Source organism: Balearica regulorum, chromosome 1 (assembly GCF_011004875.1).
Source record: "Balearica regulorum gibbericeps isolate bBalReg1 chromosome 1, bBalReg1.pri, whole genome shotgun sequence".
Lineage (NCBI taxonomy): Eukaryota > Metazoa > Chordata > Aves > Gruiformes > Gruidae > Balearica > Balearica regulorum.
The window spans coordinates 146,691,644-146,711,203 of record NC_046184.1 but is presented as its reverse complement, the minus strand read 5'-3'; the positions used below and the strand labels follow the sequence as shown (position 1 = coordinate 146,711,203).

Genomic DNA, 19,560 nt, shown 5'->3' with positions numbered 1-19,560 from the left:
AATCACAACAGATTGTTTAAACATTTCCTAGCAGGGTTACCCAACTTCCACCTTCTGATTCTGGAAGGGTCACTATTTCACTGTTTCTCTAGCCATCAAAAATGCTGCAAAACCAGACAGGACACACCTAAGCACAACACAAGCAAAAGTAAGTCCAGAAGAAGTAAGTCAAATCACACTCCTACAGTTAAAAACCATCTAAATACAGTCAAAAAGCTGTTACATATAAACCAGTTAAATACTTTAAAAATAGACAGAGTTTCGTTCATCTCTGCAGCATGATGTTAAAAAAAAAAGCACGCTAGTCATTGCTTTGCCTTCAATTGAAAAGATTTCCAAGCCGCCCTGTCCCAGGCTGTGTGATATCACCTGCCCTCTCAGGAGCTTTACACGGGTATTCTTCAGGTGAAGCTTTTGTGGATGAGCCAATGCTCACTCCACCACTGAGAAACAACTCTCTGAATCCCTTTCAGTAATGCATAACCTGCTTCCGAAAAATGCCAGGGCCTGCCTCCACAGCCATTACCTCAGTTCTTAGACCAAACGTTTTCAGTTTATAAGTTTCTGTTTTGATAAATCTCTCACTCATGGAAACCAGATTTAACTGACTCTGTCTCTTCCTATTCTTTCTTTCAGGCTTCTCCCCTCCTGACAGACAATCAGCAAGTTAAATTATTTCTTCGGGTATGTATGTGTATATCCCCGCTACCTTCAGATTATGCCCTTGTCTTCGGTGGGGTTGCAGAGACTTAATGAACGGAATTCAGCAGAGGTTGCCGGGGAGGGAAGAAGCAGCCCACGGCGCTGGCTCACGGCACTCTGCGGTGAGGTCAACACAAGAGACAAGAGTTTTGTGGCAGAACCACACTCCGACAGGCTTTTTGTAGAGTGTCTGAGAGGTGAAGAAAAACTAGGATGAGCTGGATAAGAAGTAGAAGCTGCTGATTGCCACAACTAACAGCAAGTGCAAGGGGAATCCAGAAGATAAACCATGATTTGGGGCACTTTTGAGGCTGCCCAAAGCCACTGCCTGTACCCCTGACATAGCAGGAGAGATCGTAATGCAGCGCAGCTTACGTACTGCCTCCTCAGCGACAAGCAAACGATGGGACAAGTGAGAGATGCTGCAAAGAGCACTGGCAAAAGCCGTAACCGGTTCTCCATCCCTGGAGACACGAACCTGCAGCAGCTCCCGAGCTCTCGCTGGAGCCTGTGAGATGCAGCTTGCTTGACATCACACAGATGACAGCCAGGGCTGTTGTTATGAACCATCGTGCGGACGTGCCATTCTCCCCCAGGAGTCTGAATACAGGTTTGTTGAGGAAAACACTTCCCAGGATATGTGCGACTCCATGCATGCATATATGATTAAATAATAACTTCTGGATAGGGCTCCAGAAAACCCAGGAGATCCACCTGCCTGCCTCAATCACTGTGATGTAGAAGAAGCAAACTAGTACACCCTTTACGATTCTTCCCCAGCAACAAGGGAGCACAGGCTATTTGGAGGTTACTGGTTTGTGAATCATCTTTAGTAGTATGTTGAATTTTCTCTTTTTTTTTTTTTTAATGTCACTCCTGTATGAGCTGTATCTGTTTTATTTTCCTTTCTGGAAGAGGTACTTTCCTGTGTTTCAACCTTCTTTAAACTTGCTCGTAATTGTGGCAGAGGTACTTTCCTGTGTTTCAACCTTCTTTAAACTTGCTCGTAATCGTGGCAGAGGTACTTTCCTGTGTTTCAACCTTCTTTAAACTTGCTCGTAATCGTGAACATGAAGAACTGCATACAAGGGCTGCTGTGACTTTTTGCAGCCAGTTCTCTACGCAAGGCATCAACAGTATAGGAAAAATTCACAGAATTGAATCTTTCGACACTATGACACAAGATGAATTCCCCAGCTTAAAATGTGAAAGAGCTGAAAAAAGAGTGAAACAGCATTTCACCCTCATCATAAAATTTCCCAGGGAGGGAAGACAGATGTCCGGATGAATTAGCAGTGGCGGGGAGCTCTGCCATCCAGTGGCTTTTTCCTGACTGCTGAACTGCTACAGCAGCTTTGATCCACGCTGCTCGCTCATCTGGGTTTGTGCCTTCACTGTTGTTGTAACTGTACAAGAGGGGATAACAACAGGCACCTGACACAGTCTCTGCATATCCAAATTCTCAGTGGTTGCAGCCCTGTGTAATGTTATTGTTGCTGGGTCTTTGCCTGCAAAAACTTTATTACACCCAAAAGCACAGGTTCCTGTTTTCCTGTTGTCAGCACATACTCGCTTCCAAGAACTGAAGGGGGGCAGTTGTTTTCAGACGACGCTCCTCCTAGTTCCAAACTGTTAGCAACGGGGTTTTACATTAAATTAAAAGGTATTTAATTTTTAAAATCGTAATCGTGTTTGTGCTGTAGAGCAGAAACCCTGTTGTGTTTGAGAGGACGCACCACAAGTTGTTAGGCGTTCCTGTTTCTTGTAAAACCAGCGGCGTGTGGGAAGTGCACTGAGTCAGCTGCTCCCAAACACCGCCAGCAGATTAAAAACCCGTTTGTCTCCAGGAAGCGTGGTGAGAAAGGGGGGAGACATCCTGCAGCAAACATGTCAGGTCTGTGATATTTGTCTAATATTTTTGTAAATAATTCACTGTACCAAAGCCTGTTTTCCATTAACTGCTGGGCTTGGGTTAGCACTGTTCCTCTTGGTTGTTGCTTATATGTTTTCCCGTCTGCAACAGCGTGTTTAGGCAACAGATAAATGTAGATAAACTGCATGTCGAACAAGCTGCAAGTCAGACAAATTTTAATGGATGTAATTGAAGGATGTTTCTCTTTGATTTTTCCTGTTGACAGTAGCTATGGAAAAGCAAGCTGGAGCCAGTAAGTAGTGTAGGATTTCTTTTGGATCTCATAGATTTATTTTTTTTTTAATAGAAAAACTGCCTCTTGGAGGTGCTTTTCTCCATTGGCTATGTGGGCAGCCCAAGTCACAAGCTTGGACTAGACAGCTAAGTTTTAGACAAGCTAAAATTTGAGATGAATTGTGCACAAGCTAGTTCATCTCACAAGCTAAACTCTGGTTTTACGCTAGCATGACTGAGATGTAATCCTTTCCAGAGCACACGATATTATGCCTGCATCTCCTAGTACAAATGCCTGCACTAGTATCAAAATGATGCCGTGGATTTCAGTCATGGATCTGAAAACATTTTAACGGCATGCATCACACACTGCGCTGGCCTGACATTTGATTGTAAATACTGCTCTTAGGCTGTTTGGAGCGTTACGGGAATATACTGAATGTTGACACAACCGGAGCTTCGGAGGCAACTGCAAAACCAGAAGGTCTGAGCTATGCAGGTAGGCACTAATTCAGTTGTTCATCTCCCCTTACACCCACGCACGAGCTCGTGCCTATTACGTGGTCGCTGGCTGTCAGTCATTGCTAAGCGAGCAGATTTTTCCACAGCCAACGAAGATCCCACCTGGGCACATAAGTCTATGTTGGGAATAGAGTTGCCTTTGAGATGTTCTAAGGAATATTCAAGATCATCACAGAGAAAATGCGAGGTCTGCTGGGTGCATCCAACTCCTGCCATCAGGCCTGATTTTCTCTCTCCTTTAAGGGGGTTTCCCTCATGACCTAAGTTTCTGAACCTTTCCGCATTATAGTCCTAAATTAAAAGAAATGAAATCTGGGACTAATACACCCAAAGGCTTAGATTTAAAACAAGAAGATCCACCTTTTAGTCTGCACACTAAAGAACTGCCCTCTGCATTTGAAAAAATGTCTTTATATCATCTGTGTATTGATTTCTAGGGCACTTACCCTTCAGCAAAATTGTTCAATTCTATCATTGCTTCTCTCTCAATAGATTCAGAAGGATTCAGAATGTCAGCTCAATCATAATGACTGTAGGAACAACTTGTTTTCGATTTTTAAAATGAAAAGTCATGCACATTGTGTTGTAGGAGTTCCTGCCTCAGACAAGATTGCAGAAAAAGATTTGAAGAACATGGAGAAATACCGAGCGAAGATTACAAAGGTCGGCAACAGCAAGTGTGTTGATCCAGCTGTGATTGCTGGTATTATCTCTCGAGAGTCGCACGCTGGGACGGTGCTGAAGGATGGCTGGGGTGACCACGGAAATGCATTTGGTTTAATGCAGGTATGGTTAACCTTCTTAAAAACACACCCTTCATCATTCTTTTGAAGCAGAAAGTCAGAAGAGCAGCAGGAGCCCCGCTGAAAGGCAACCCCTTTAACCTTTTCAGACAACTCTTTGGCCAGAATAAAGCCAATGCTGTCAGCTCCCAGCACTGGTGAAGGGCCCCGGTGAGCGTCAGGGCATGAGCAGACTGCTTCTGCACTGTGAAACCGCTGCTTGCTTCCCAGTGCTCTCTTGGGAATGAAGAGATTAATTGTTCCTATTTCATACTGTAGATAATAAATCTTGTTTCAAATAGCTTTTTTTTTTTAAACTAAGCACGGAGTTCTGTAGGCTGCAGCTACACACAGTCAGGTTAATTATGCTTTATGCACCACAGGGGCCTGGCTAGTGGGGGATCCTGCTTCATTATTCATGCCTACATTCACGCCTCACTTATTTGCCAAGTTGTACTTATCCGTACAATCCCTAAACATTTGTTGCATGCATTGGGATCCACTTTTCTAACAGCTCCGACCCTCTCAGACTTGTGCTTTACTACCCCATGGATAGGAGAAGAAGGAGAAGGAGAAGGAGAAGGAGAAGGAGAAGGAGAAGGAGAAGGAGAAGGAGAAGGAGAAGGAGAAGGAGAGCAGAACTGGGGCAGAGACCAAGGGGTTTTCCCACCCTTGATGCAGCTGGGGAGGACAGGAGCAGTCACATTGCAGCTGGAAAATCTTAAACAGCAGTACACCGGCTTTCTGCACCGTCACCTTTACAGCAGCAGCTGTGTAGGGTTTTTAAGGCTCTGGCAGACACGGACATGGGGCAGGCATTCCTCTTCAGTGCGCCGACAGCCTGCTATTCACGCATCTGCTGGTTTTGCCTGCACCTTGAACTAAGTTTGCTCTCTATAGAATTACAAAAGAGGTAAATCGGGAGATGAATGATGAAAATTAATATAAGCAGCCTGTAAGCAATGAAGAACTCTGGACAAATAGCGGGGTTTTCTGGTGCGCTGATATTGCTGTCTCACTTTCAGGTTGACAAACGGTACCATAAGATTGTCGGGACATGGGACAGTGAAGAGCACTTAGCACAAGGCACAGAGATTTTGTGCGGGATGATAAAGGAAATCCAGAAGAAATTCCCAACATGGACAAAGGAACAGCAGCTCAAAGGTAGAGGTTTGTCAGTTTTAAAACACTTCATACACATAAAAGTCAAGCATGGTAACACTGTAAAACTGAGCACTTCAGGAAACTAAACACATCCCAGTCCCACAGTTCATTTTATTGAGGTGTGGAACATATTCCTTGACACTCACTAAAAGGAATAGAGGAATAAGGTGTGGTTGCCTTTCTAGCAGGCTTCTGGGAAACTTGCCAAATATCATAAAACAGAATGGTTTGGATTGGAAGGGACCTCAAAGATCATCTAGTTCCAACCCCCCTGCCATGGGCAGGGACACCCTCCACTAGACCATGCTGCCCAAAGCCCCATCCAACCTGGCCTTGAACACTTCCAGGGAGGGGGCATCCGCAGCTTCTCTGGGCAACCTGTTCCAGTGTCTCACCACCCTCACAGTAAAGAATTTCTTCCTGACACCTAATCTAAATCGACCCTCTTTCAGTTTAAAGCCATTACCCCTTGTCCTGTCACTACACCCCCTGATAAACAGTCCCTCTCCCGCTTTCCTGTAGGCCCCTTCAGGTACTGGAAGGCTGCTCTAAGGTCTCCCTGGAGCCTTCTCTTCTCCAGGCTGAACAACCCCAACTCTCTCAGCCTGTCTTCATAGGAGAAGTGCTCCAGCCCTCTGATCACCTTCATGTCCCTCCTCTGGACTTGCTCCAACAGCTCCATATCCTTCTTGTACTGGGGCCCCCAGAGCTGGATGCAGTACTCCAGTTGGGCTCTCACCAGAGCCAAGTAGCAGGGCAGAATCACCTCCCTCGACCTGCTGGTCACGCTTTTGATGCAGCCCAGGACACAGTTGGCAAATATCATGACATTTTTCAGTTGCAAGGAGTAAAGGCTAGGTTTTTCCCCACCTCTCTCCATTTCATTTGTTTTGTGTTTCTATACCCACCTACAGAAAGCTACTATCCTGGCAACTCCAAAGAAGGAACACATTAATTTTGAAACCATATGGTTCTCTCTGAAGGAAACATGGTTATATTCTTGAGCACTGATTGCAGTTGTCACAGTTGGATCCCTTTACTCCAATTACAATAGAAATATGTCTGAGGTTATTAACACGGGTAGACGTGAAGGAATATGCACAAAAGGAAACAGACATACAACTGAAGATGTTATATTAGCAAAATATAGCTAGGGGACAATGACCACATAGTCTGGATGTAAAGGAGGAAATTATGATTTCTTCACAAAGTTAAAACACAAAAGGAACACCTCCGTGGCAAAAAGAGCTGGAAATGGTAATACAATATTGGTGAAAAAGAGCACTGAAAACTAAAGCAACACATTTAAGTTGTGATTTGTGTTCATTTGCTTATTTACTGATGAAGCATCACCTCTGTTTATGTGTCTCTTTCACTTTCATTTCAGGTGGGATTTCAGCCTATAATGCGGGCCCTAACAATGTCCAGAGCTACGACAGAATGGATATTGGCACAACACACAATGACTACGCCAATGATGTGGTTGCAAGAGCCAAGTTTTATAAGAGAAATGGATACTGAGATATCCAACTGATGATTAGATTTCAGTCACTGATTGCACACTTTGCTTCTAATTAAAAAAATCCTGGATTTCTCCCCCAGAAAGAATAAGAATGGGGGAGGGCAATGAAACCAGAAACCAGTGCAAGCTTTCAATGTTTTTTTTTCCAGCTGAGGAAAAAAAAAAAAGAAATCACTTTAAAAGATAACATTGCTAATAATCTGAACTGCAACCTATCTTTTGCCATTTATTTTTTATCTCACTTCATGAGAATATTTATGCAGAGTTTTCACCTGTGCTTGCAGTTTCTCAAGCAGCAGATTAATGCTGCAAGAAAGTTATAACACTGCTTAACAAGATTTTATCTGCCTTAGATTTTATCTGTCAATACACAGGTCTAATAGCACTGCAAAATTGGGTCTTTTTACAATTTGCTATTTTGGAATTGAATATTTGCAATAAATATTGCATATGTTTAATCCACCAGAAGAGTATATCACAGTGTATCATTTCCTTTTAGAATAATTGCTCTTCACTTTGGTGGTATGACCTCAAAGCAGCTGTTTCTTGTGACAGGAGGGGAAAAACTAAGCTATCCTTAACTTTTTTTGCCCTTGATACTACTTCATTTTAGCATTTACAATTGCAAACAATCTGTAAAACTCAAGCTGCTGTAAAGAATATTTCTATTGAAGCTATATATGAGCTTCAATGCAGGGTCTGGAGTAAGAATATGCACATTCCATCCTGGTTTTAAAATGGCATGTAGATTATAAAATCTGATACAAGTTCATGCACAATAAACAGATCCTTTTAGTCAATCATATAATATAGCTTTTGGGGAGCCTTAGCTTCAGAGTTGTTGGGTTCATTCAGCCATTTCAAGACGCAGGGCAGAAAAATAAGTGGTTTAGAGTGGTTAAAAAAAAAACCCTCAAGCATATCACTAGGGGCTAAAGGAGAAATAACAAAGACACAGGAGCATTGCATGTTTGTTTGTTTTAAATATGATGCATTTTTTATAGCTAGTATTAAAAATATCCTATTATTAAAACTATTATTAAAATTACTATTATTAAAACACTGTATTACACTACAGTATTAATTACCAAATCCAAAACAGTAAGTGAATCTGCAACAGAGCAATAGCACAGAAATAGAGATTTATTCTTAAAACAGTACATTTCTACATTGTTACCACATACTGCACCAAAGACTTGCTTGAATATATTTTAAATGCTACAGCAGGTAGACACGGTGAATGGTTCCTACCCAACAAGCAAGCTCAACACGAGCCAGCTGTGTGTCCAAGCAGCAAAGGCAGCTAAGGGTACCCTGGGCTGTGTGAACAGAAGCACAGCTTGACCAAGGGAAGGGATTACACGCCTCTACTAAGTGCTTGTTAGATCACATCTAGAGTAGCATCCAGTTTTGGGCCCCCCAACACAGGAAAGACCAGTTAAGTAGAGTGAGGTCAGCAGAGAGACACCAAGGTGGGAGCTGGAGCCCCATGAGAAGGGAGAGCTTCAGGTGGACTAAAGAGCAGCCCCACAGTACCTACCTGTGAGGGACAATTGAGCAGATGGAGCCAGGCTGGCTCCTCCCGGCAGTGTAAGGTGGGAAGAGAAGTGACAACAGGCACAAGCTGAAAGAAGAGAGGTTCAGACTGGATACAAGACTGTATCTGGCATATAACCTTTCCCCACGAGGACAGCCAGGCAGCAGAGCAGGCTGCCCAGAGAGGCTGAGCTGTCCCTGTCCTCAGAGATTTTCAAGACCCAGCTGGACAAAGTTCTGACTCTGACCTCAGCGCTGGCCCTACGCTGAGCAGGAGGCCAAACTAGAGACTTGCGAGGTACCTTCCAACCTGAATTTTGCTATCAGCTTAAGTCAGCCTGTTTGTTCCCTGCACAAAAAGGCAGCATCTCTTACCTGTACTTCATGCAGATTTACATGAAGCATTTACAATGCTCCATTAATGAAAGGACATGGGGACACACTGTTTGAGCACCCTGTGGGTTCAGGTTTTAGACCCGAGAGAAAATCTTTAGAGAACATATGCTTATACAGAGAAGGTTTGGGATAGCAGATTGACTGTATGACAGTTGTGACCTCGGAGGAAACACGATGTTAGAAACACCCAAACTTACACATATATTAAAAATTCTAAGAAAATATAATTTCCTTTTTCATTAAAACTGCCAGCTTGTCAATTAAAGACAGCTGTAAACATCTTTTGTAGCTAAATCTTACCCAGAATAACAGATACTATCTAAAGCATTTTCCCTTCTCTGTATTTGGGAAGCAGTTATTATCTCTGCTCTAACTGAAAAAGCACGTGATAAACTAAGACGTGCATAGTACCAAGCCACCTTGTTCATTAACACATTTTTTTCTGGTTTACATTGCAGTACTTTAGAAGGTTGCAGCATCTGTATAGTGTAATGAATAGAAGATCCATATTCATAGACATACTGTGTACAATAGAACTGGCAGCGCTCCCTCTGTTGGAGATTTACCAGGCTGCAGTGGCGTGGACACAAATCCTGAAGGTGCTTGGTAAGGCTGAGCGATCCTGGCTTTGGTTCTCTGGGCCACCAAGTCTGCTACAAGACTTTTATTTGCTACCTCTCAGCAACAACACCCATTTGCCTCATTTTCTGGGCCCCTGTACTTGTGCCATCTCTTTTAAGCATACCCTGTACCTTGGATCACTACATATGTCCTTCAAAAGGGCTGAAATTTCAGCTTTACTAAGTACCTCCCCGTGGCAACGCGGTGAACGCCACACACAGACTGCAGCTGGAACACACTGCAGCACAAGATGCTATGCAGATACTGGAAGGAAGGAGGGAGGGAGGGAAGAAAGGCAACATTCATCTACCTGCTTCACTTTTTCCTTGCTAGTCTATAAACTTTAGACCGACACCAGTATTTTCTGTGTCCTTCCGACCACGGCCTGAAGCTTGTTGAGAAACTGAGTTTTTTCAGCTCAATTTCACATTTCTGCCTTCAGCCTGTCTGTAGGAGCCATTACACTCTTCAATGCCACTGTCATAGCCTAGCCTTCTTTTTTTCCTGCACAGCGTCTCCAGCTTTTATGTCCCTCTATTGGTATGTCTATTCCTTTAAACTCCCACTGGTGTTTACTCTTCTCTGCAATCACGCAGAAAGGATAAACATTCATTTTCAACCACTGTATCCCTCTGATCTTCTCACAACATACAGTCATTAAGATTAACTCCTCTACAGTGTGGTAAACTATGGAATTTATGCTCGCAGGAATGAAAACTACTTTATCATTTGATACAGCAGCGGCTTCCTAACTTTGGCCACAATTCTTAAAACTGTAAATAAAAATACGCACACAGTACTATTCAAGATCCTTCAGTGAAGGGTGTTATTTTATAAACTTGTAGTTCATAATTACTAGCTTGCATCAAAGAGGTATGCTTCAGGGTCTCCAAATATCTGAAGTTTGCAATTTCACAAAAGAAAAAAAACCAAACAACAAAACCACAAAAAAACCTATCAAGTTTCACACAGACTGCAGCTCTTAGGCTATTATAATTAAACATTTAGGATCAAGAAATACGTATGAAGTGAGGTAGTATGTTTCCTGAAAGACAACCTACCAAGACGTGAATCACTCTTCTGTTACTTCCAGAAAGCCTATCATTCATTTAATATTTAAGGCAAATATTAACAATATTGGATTTTATATTTGTACACATGCAATCCTTATTTAAGCATCAGTGTCATGTCTGCCGTTCATACCAGATAGGGTAAGAATTAAGCTTATATTTCATAAACAAACTCTTAACTCAGGCGTTAAGTTATTTATTTTATAAAATATAAATCCAACCAGCACACCTTATGACTTAATTTCTTTCTGATCCACAGGTTTCAGATGCCGTTTAATGACAAGCTCTCCATTGCTCGTAAGAAAGGTGTCCGACATTTCCTCTTCTGTTGGCAACCCGTAGGGTAGTTTCAGCGGCTGTATTCTGCAGGCAAAAGAATTTGCTTGGTGAAGTCCTATGACTACAAGAGAGTTACATTAAGTGTGTCAAATTAAACAAATAGTTAACAAACCTTATCAGATGTTTAACAACTTTCAGTCTGGAATTCACAGAAGGGATATTTTTGTGCAGTCTCGGCTGATGCGCCTATATAAAGGATAGAATAGGTTTCACCAATGCATTGCTAAACCCCAAATCTCTGTTCACTGAACTTTTCACACTATCAGTAAAAATATAAACCATATTTGCAAATGTAAGATTTAGAGAAATAAGTTATGCATCATGAACATATATAAAAATACAAAAATCAAAACTTGATCAAACTCTTGATTCCAGCAGAATGAAAAGTTCAGCTTTATTCTCATTGCATTATCAATACATTCAGATTTCTTCCAACTGTTAAAAATACTATAAATGTAAATACAGCAGTTTAGGGGTAAGACTGCTTGCTTCAGCTAGATCTTAAATTGATCTGTAATATAACATTTACTAGACAAATTTTTGTACAATATGCAGTTGGCCTAAAAAATTTGGATAAACGCATCTTTGACACAAATTCTTAAGAGTCTGTTTGAAAATTTATCATCCCTTTTGGATTTGGAAGCCTTTTCATTAATAAATAAGTCTTATTTGCCTACCTGCAATATCTGAATAGTATGACCCACAGAGAAAACTTGAATTCTATGAACTTACAAAACTATTTTTATTATTTTAGCAGAATTCTCAAGGTAAGGTTCTCCTCAGGCATGCATAACAATACCATACAGTGATATTCTAAATTTCCACTAAATGGGCATTTGGCAATAATGTTCCTCTCAGCTCTTAAACACATCAATTTCTCAATTACATTTATAGCAACTGTAAACCAATCCAAGTTTTGTGACTGCAAAATTGAGGTCCTTAAAAAAACCCACCACCTTAATTCCACCCTATGTTTCTACATTTCTGATGTACACAATGAAGTATAAAGAACAACAATCATACTTTATCCAATCCAAGATCATGTATTATCTTCTTTTCCCAATAGGGGCGACCAACTACACTTTTTATTCTAGTAACAACATGGATTTTGTGGGGCTGCTCAGGATCACCTCCATACTTTTCATGATCTCCAGGCCGCGGCTGAAATACCTAGAATAAGAAGTTCACAAAAACAGAGGTTTTTTTTCCTAAATATCTGAATTATTATAGTTAACAAAATAAATACTTCAACCTTGGTAAAATATGTTACATGTTTAACTACCTTTCTTTTCAGAAGGTCAAAGTGACCTCAAATTTAGCTTTTATAACATTAAGTCAAACATATTTTTGTAATGGTTTGCACTCTTGAGTTCGGCCATACAACTGCATGGAAATACACGGACAACACTATACCAGCACAGCACTTAATTCATACGCATCTCATTGAAGAACCTCTGCTTAGGCTTGGAATAAGTTTCTCCACAGGCTTTAAGAATGATTTTAAGTAAGAGAGTCAACTGACACTAGATGGTATCTTACAAAAAATAAGCTAAAAATGTAAACTGTAAGTCACTCTTCCCATCTCTTGGTTTTATTTATTTATTGAATAAATAGAATATTGTGGTTGAAAGGGACCTACAACAAAGGTCTAGTCCAACTGCCTGACCACTTCAGGGCTGATGAAAAGTTAAAGCATGTTATTAAGGGCATTGTCCAAACGCCTCTTAAACACTGACAAGCTTGGGGCATTGACCACCTCTCTAGAAAGCCTATTCCACTGCTTGACCACCCTCTTGGTGAAGAATCACAGAAGGGTAGGGGTTGGAAGGGACCTCTGGAGATTATCCAGTGCAACCTCCGGCTAAAGCAGGATCACCCAGAGCAGGTTGTACAGGATCACATCCAGGCAGGTTTTGAGTATCTCCAGAGAAGGAGACTCCACAACCTCTCTGAGCAGCCTGTTCCAGTGCCCTGTCACCTTCAGAGTGAAGTTTTTCCTCATATTCATGTGAAACTTCCTGTGTTCTAGTTTGTGCCCGTTGCCCCTTGTCCTGTTGCTGGGCACCACTGAAAAGTCTGGGCCCATCCTCTTGACATCCGCCCTCTAGATATTTATAAGTATTGATGAGATCCCCCCCTTAGTCTTCTCCAGGCTAAAAACAATGCTTCCTAATGCCCAGTCTGAACCTCCTCTGGTGCAGCTTTGAGCCGTTCCCACACATCCTGTCCCTGGATCCCAGGGAGAAGAGCTCAGCACCTCCCTCTCCACTTCCCCTCCTCAGGAAGCTGTACAGAGCGATGAGGTCACCCTCAGCCTCCTTCTCTTCAAACTAGACAAGCCCAAAGTACTCAGCCGCTTCTCAGGGGACATTCCTTCCAGCCCTTTCACTAGATTTGTTGTCCTTCTCTGGATGCATTCAAGTACCTTTAACATCCTCCTTAAATGGTGGGGCCCAGAACTGCACGCAGTACTCAAGGTGAGGCCACACCAACACTGAATGCAGCGGGATAATCACCTCTTTTAAGGGGCTGGTTATACTGTGCTTGATGCACTCCAGAATGGGGTTTGCCCTCTTGGCTGCCAGGGCACACTGCTGACTCCTATCAAGGCTGCTGTTGGCCAGCATCCCCAGATCCCTTTCTGCAGGGCAGCTCCCCAGCCACTCCCACCCTATTTATACTTGTGCCTGGCATTACTCCGCCCTAGATGCAGAATCCAGGATTTGTTCTTGTTAAATTTCATGCCATTGATGATTGCCCAATGCTCCAGTCTATCTAGATGTCTCTGCAAGGCCTCTTGTCCTTTGAGAGTCAGCAGCACCTCCCAGCTTGGTATCATCAGCAAACTTGCTGATGGTAGGTTCAACCCCTGCATCCAGCTTGCGGATAAAGGTATTGAACAGAACTGGCCCTGGGACTGAGCCCTGAGGAACAGTGCTGGTGACAGGTCACCATTCACTAGCCCCATTTACTACAACCCTTCGAGCTCTGCCCTTCAGCCAGTTCTTCACCCAACACACTGTGAACCTGCTCATCTCACAGTCTCTAGAAATCTGTCATAGCACAGAAAGCACAGAATTAAGTAGGGTAATGTGTATTTTTCAGTTTCTCAACTACTGCAGCACATACCGACTCTGGAATTCTTGACCTGGTAAAGAGACAACGAACCCACACTGCAGACGCCATCCCCTCCATCCTCTTCCCCAGGATCTGCAAAAAGAGCAGGACATAACCGGTCGGGACTTTCCTTACAGCTCCTCATACTTGCAAACAGATTACGCAGCCACTCAAACTCAGACCGGCTGAGCACATATCCCGCGTCTATTACAGCTCCTCTCGGCGGCTGAAGAACGGACCGTGCTGACGCCGGGCACCCGCAGACTCCCGCCCTTTCAAAGCCGCGCTCTCCTCTCAGAGGAGGCACCGGCCGGGCCCCGGGCACCCGCCCGTGACCGCCGCCCTCTCTCCTTCCCCCTCCCAGCGGCGGCTGCGGGGCACCGACAGGGCCGTTGCCCGCCGCGCCTCGCCTCGCCGCTTCACGGGGGAGGCCCCTCGCCGCCGCAGGCGGAATGCGCACAGCCAAAGGCGCGGCGCCGGTGCCGCGTCGCTCCCGAACCAAACCCCATCCCGGGCCACCACCTTCCAAGCGGCTGCCTGCCCCAGGCCTGCTCGGCCCGCCGCGGCCGCCATCTCGGTGCGCACTCTTCCGGCCGGGCACCAACACCACGGCACTTCAGTTCCGTGCCGGCGGAAGCACAACGGTGAAACACGAACCTTTCCCTCTTCCTCAGCTTCGGTTTCTAGGCCCCCGGCGGCGGGTGAGGCGGCGCGCATGCGCAGCGCCAACAGCCTCCCATCCCCGTTCCCCGTCCCCGCCGCAGCGCCCATGTCGCGGGCGGGGGGCGATGGCACCGCCGCACTGGAGCGGGCCGGGGCGGAGACGGTGAAGCGGGCAGTGGAACTGGACCTAGCGTCTCGGTTCCAGGAGTCGCTGGTGTGCTATCAGGAGGGTATCGACCTCCTGCTGCAGGTGGTGAAAGGTACCGGGCAAGGGGCGGTTTGACAGACGTTTTACCGCAACCGCCGGGGCGGTTAGTTGTTAAATACAGCCCGGTTCTGTCGGAGGCCGCCAGCCGGGGGTGGTTTTGAGGAGACATGAGCCGTGTTTGGCGCCGAGGGCCGGTCCCGGTGTGCCGTCGCCTCACGGGGAGGGAGAGGAAAGGTGGAAAGGTGGCGGCGTCTCCCTGGGAGACCGGGGCCCGGGCAGGGCTCGGCTCCCCGCGGTTCCCCCGCCCCGAGGAGAACTGGCCTGTGTGCTTTTGATTCACAGCCACGAAAGATGAGGCAAAAAAGCACCGTTACCGGCAGAAAATATCAGAGTACATGACCAGAGCTGAAGACATTAAAAAACACATTGAGAAAGAGAAACAAGGTATGGAGCTGCGATGTACCTCTTTGCATTTAAATACCTGTTGTTACGTGACCATTTTATGGGTGACGTGGTTTAACACCAGAATTGTGTCATGATCTTTACTGAAAATGAGGCTTATTTTCTTTTCAGATGGCAAATACCATAAGCAAATCAGGATAGAGGAAAATGCAACAGGTTTCAGCTATGAAAAGCTTTTCCAAGAGTACCTTACAGAGATTGTTTCTGAAGTTTGGGTGGAGGACCCGTACATCAGGCATGTTCATCAGGCAAGTAGATATTCGGTGTAACTGATACAGATGTAACTACTAAAAAAATCCAAGTTACTAAATGAAATAAAACTTTTACAGTTGTATAACTTCCTACGATTCTGCGAGATGCTAGTTAAGGGGCCGTGTAAAGTGAAAACTATTCATCTCCTCACTTCCTATGATGAAGTAAGTGTCTAGATTTTGGTTTCTATTTCCCCGTACTCAGGTGATACCACATGCAAATATATATATATTTATTTTTAAATATAGATTTCTTCTTACCACTACAGACTGAGGCTTTGATGCCTTCAGCAGAAAACACAGATTAAGAGGGAAAAAAAAATGTGATAGTTGAACATAAGCAATTTTATAAGTTCAGAGTTTTCTGATAACTCTAACAAATTCTTGGTAAGCAGAATCTTAAATGGAAAAGATATTTTTGTGAAAGTTTTGTTGTGGAAAATGTCATCAAAACCAAAGCATCTATTGAGATATGTTTTTTTTATCTTCCAACAGTTGTATATAGTTGTCATTTTAGAGGCTTTGATGAGCTAAAACCTCTCAAGCTATCATTGCATTTATTTTGGCTCAAACAGTAATTCCTGTCTAGTTTCAAAGGGCTGAGAGTGAGCTCCTCCTCCACATCCCTTAGCAAGCGTACCTGTAATCTGTCTGCTTTTTATCCTGTCTTTGAAACTGCAAATCTGCCTTCATCCAAGTTACTTTCTTTCAGTTTAAGTTATTACTAAAAAGGTTTTGTTGGTGAGTTTTGAAAGAGGTGACCAGAAGTAGAATATATCATTAAAAACCCAAACCTACCACGTTATTTTTACTTTTAACAGGGTAGTGGGAAGAGTCAGCAGATAAGTGGCTTGGAAGAAATACAACAATCATTGAGGAATTATGGAGTAACACTGAATGTTGCATTTTCATCTTCAATACATGATCGAGAAATTAGGTGGGTGATATAAAAAATTAGTGAATGCCAGTTATTTGAAGTCAAACTACTTAACCATAACTTTTGAGACTATTTCTAATTACAGCTGTGGTTAACAAAGTGGAAGGCAGTGGCCCCCACTGGATGAAATCAGCCCTCCACAGTTTCACGTGTTCTAACTGTGAACATAATAGTAGGTGTCTTTCTACAGAATAGTGTCTTCCATGGTTCATACAGGTATCGGCTACACTAGGAAATAATTGTGATTGAAACAAGGAGCTTGTGTGTCGTGTGGATATAACTTTTTTTTAGTCAACATACTCATAGTATTCAAATTTATTAATTTTTAAAACAGATTCAACAATGGATGGATGATTAAGATTGGAAGGGGTCTTGATTATTTTAAGAAACCACAGGTAAGAACGTTTTGACCTCTTTAATTAACTTACACTGTAGAAGAGCTCATTCTATGTTCACCATGTCAATTCTGTTAATTTCTGCAGGGTCGTTTCAGCATTGGATACTGTGACTTTGACTTGCGACCTTGTCATGAAACAACAGTGGATGTCTTTCATACTAAACATACAAAGAAAATGTGATCAGATACGACTGCTTTTAATGAGTGATTTTATAAGCATAAAAATATAAGACTGGAAGATGCCACTTGAGTCCTGCTGTCCACCCTCAGAAGCAGTTCTTCTAAGTACTTAGTCCAGCACAGCTTTTATAATCTATAGGTTTAAGGATATCTGAGACTTTTCAGTCTGAGAAAACACAACTGTACAATTCCTTCACTGGACTTCTCCCATAATCTTAATTAATAATCTTAATAATCTTAATTAATAATCCATGTCTGAATTTGATCTTGATTTCATAACAGACCCTCAGTACTGCTTCTCAAAGGCCTCTTTACTGTCAATTCTTATTTTCACTGTTAATTTTGTCTTGAGCAAATTTTGGGTTTTACATCTTTAATTGACCGCCTCACAAACATTTGAAGCTGGGCTGCCACATGTCCTCTTTTATAAGCAGCCTTATTTATTTCCTTTAATTCCTGTATTCTAGTCATGATTACTGTTCTGCTGTATTTTGGTCAATCCCATAATACCTGACTTCACAGACTTTACCAGTAACCCCAAATCTAACATTCCATTTTCCAAGCTCCTTGCATGCAAATACTGTAGTGTTCAATATACAGACATTTTAGGGTTGTCTTACGGGTCTCTGCATGATGGATATGGGGCTTGAAGGGATACAAACAGCTGTATTCTTTTCCCCATCACTCCTATACGTTCTTTTATTCCGTGATGTATGTTCTTATACCAGATTTTCACCCTTTGCGTTAGGTGTGAAAAGGTTGTATGATCTTCTAGTCTTTTCCCTGACTTCCAACTTTAATGTCCTTCCAGCTAGTGGTGCCAGTCTGAAGTGCAGTAATCTATTTCTCTGCTACTAAAAAAATAATAATTGATTTTTAAATTCTTCCAGCAGTTGGATACCCTGAAACTTTCTTGTTAATAACGATTCTAAGAAATATGCTAATTGGAAAAAAGACAAAATCTTTCCTCGTCGTCCCTTCATCCTCTGAAAAGCAGAAGGTATCACGTGAGCTGCTGCTGCTTTTTCTCCTAAGAGTTTTTGATCATTGTCAGCATGAATCTGGCAAAATTGTATATTCTGACATGAAGAACAGGCGGTGGCCTCTTTTGCAGGTCCCATCAAAATCTTTTCAGCCTCAGAATTGATAGGTGCCTTATGTTTTCTGCTCTTGTAATACAAAATGCCTCCATATTCTAGTAGCATGTTTATTGCTAGAACTTTCTCTCTCTCCTATGTTTCTTTTTCCTGATGGCTGGTGTATTCCATTATCCTTTTTTTATTATTTGCTTTACAATTCTTCCACCTTCTGTCATCTAATGCTGCTATTCTTTTAGCCTTGCCTCTAACACTACAAATCTATTCCACAGCTATCAAGAAAAAAACAGAGCTGGTCTTTGCTTGGTTCTCTGAGTCACAGTTTGCCAGTAGTCTGCTGCCTTTATCCTTTTGCATAATAATGTCTCAGCTTTTCAGTGTTACATCACCAAAAAGAATAACATACTTGCCACAGCAGCTGTATGCTACCAGTCAGTCCCCCCAAACATTCCGTAGAGGCTCTCTGGCCTCTGTGATACTAGATTTCTGGTCAGTCATCAGTTTTATTCAGTTGTGTATAAAATATGCCTATTTTTAATGGGAATAAAGGTTATTTTTTATTATTTGTAGTTTTAGTCATCTGTTTTAATTCTTCTCTGCACTACATACAGTAATTCAAGGAAGCTGGGTAATGCCTTCTAGATAAGCCATGATTGGGAGAATGTGAAGCTTTGTATCTTTTAACCTACTCCAGCAATTTCAAACATACGGGGCAAAATAAAAAGCCACCTTAAATATTTTAGATCAACTTTAAATCTTAATACTTAATTGGAAATCAAAATAAAAATCTTTATGCTTTCTGCATCTTGTAATACAATATGCCTCTCTGTTCTAGTAGTAGCTCCTTAAGATGTGGTCCAAATACAAGAGGCAAGCATGGTCTTCCCTCTCTTGCCTGTTCATTGCTAGAACTTTTTCTGTTTTCTAATTAGACTATAATTCAGTAGTTAAGACTATGGCTTTCGTTGCAGATGTCATAGATAATGCAGTATCTGTACATATGCACAACTAACCCTTCAGTGACATACCAGTTGGCACTGACTGCACTGCAATTTTTACCTCTAAGCCCTTTACCTCTGAATAGTTCCTTTCATGGTCATCAGGAACACAGCGTACGAAGAGGAATGTATATCAACGAATAGAAAAAAAAAAAAAATTATCAGAGCAAGCTAAGAATACCATTCTACAATCATTTTACTTACTCCAGGCCACATTCTTCTCTGGTACCACTTGCACTTACGTAGTCAGGTCATCACCTGGACTGTGCAGCCAGGACTGTCCCTCCTGGCACCAACTGTGGCGATGAGCTTAAGCCACCTTCCCCGCTGGAGTCAGCCGAGTGTCATTCAGCTCTGCAGTCCTGTCAGTCCCCCTAGCCGAGGGCTGGATTCACCCCCATCAGCTGCTCTCCTTAGCTAAAGCTAGGTCACTCCTGCCACGTCATTTAC

The 19,560-nt window shown here is 42.8% G+C and overlaps 3 protein-coding genes across 3 annotated transcripts; 2 read left to right on the top strand and 1 right to left on the bottom strand.

The window, feature by feature from the left end:
- The first annotated feature begins 2,293 nt into the window (after positions 1-2,293).
- On the top strand, positions 2,294-7,301 carry LOC104643366 (lysozyme g). Its single transcript, XM_075738124.1, has 5 exons — positions 2,294-2,596; positions 3,258-3,347; positions 3,960-4,156; positions 5,178-5,316; positions 6,704-7,301. Exons 1-5 carry the CDS (start codon positions 2,590-2,592, stop codon positions 6,835-6,837), a joined length of 567 nt encoding a protein of 188 aa, XP_075594239.1. The 5' UTR covers positions 2,294-2,589; the 3' UTR covers positions 6,838-7,301.
- A 3,340-nt stretch (positions 7,302-10,641) lies between these two features.
- On the bottom strand, positions 10,642-14,564 carry MRPL30 (mitochondrial ribosomal protein L30). Its single transcript, XM_075738137.1, has 5 exons — positions 14,440-14,564; positions 13,930-14,010; positions 11,824-11,970; positions 10,913-10,986; positions 10,642-10,824 (listed from the first exon to the last, which is right to left on the bottom strand). Exons 1-5 carry the CDS (start codon positions 14,488-14,490, stop codon positions 10,692-10,694), a joined length of 486 nt encoding a protein of 161 aa, XP_075594252.1. The 5' UTR covers positions 14,491-14,564; the 3' UTR covers positions 10,642-10,691.
- Positions 14,565-14,605: 41 nt separating this feature from the next.
- On the top strand, positions 14,606-18,681 carry MITD1 (microtubule interacting and trafficking domain containing 1). The gene is made up of 7 exons (XM_010301215.2): positions 14,606-14,840; positions 15,131-15,232; positions 15,362-15,498; positions 15,580-15,666; positions 16,323-16,438; positions 16,773-16,833; positions 16,921-18,681. Exons 1-7 carry the CDS (start codon positions 14,633-14,635, stop codon positions 17,014-17,016), a joined length of 807 nt encoding a protein of 268 aa, XP_010299517.2. The 5' UTR covers positions 14,606-14,632; the 3' UTR covers positions 17,017-18,681.
- Positions 18,682-19,560: the final 879 nt, after the last annotated feature.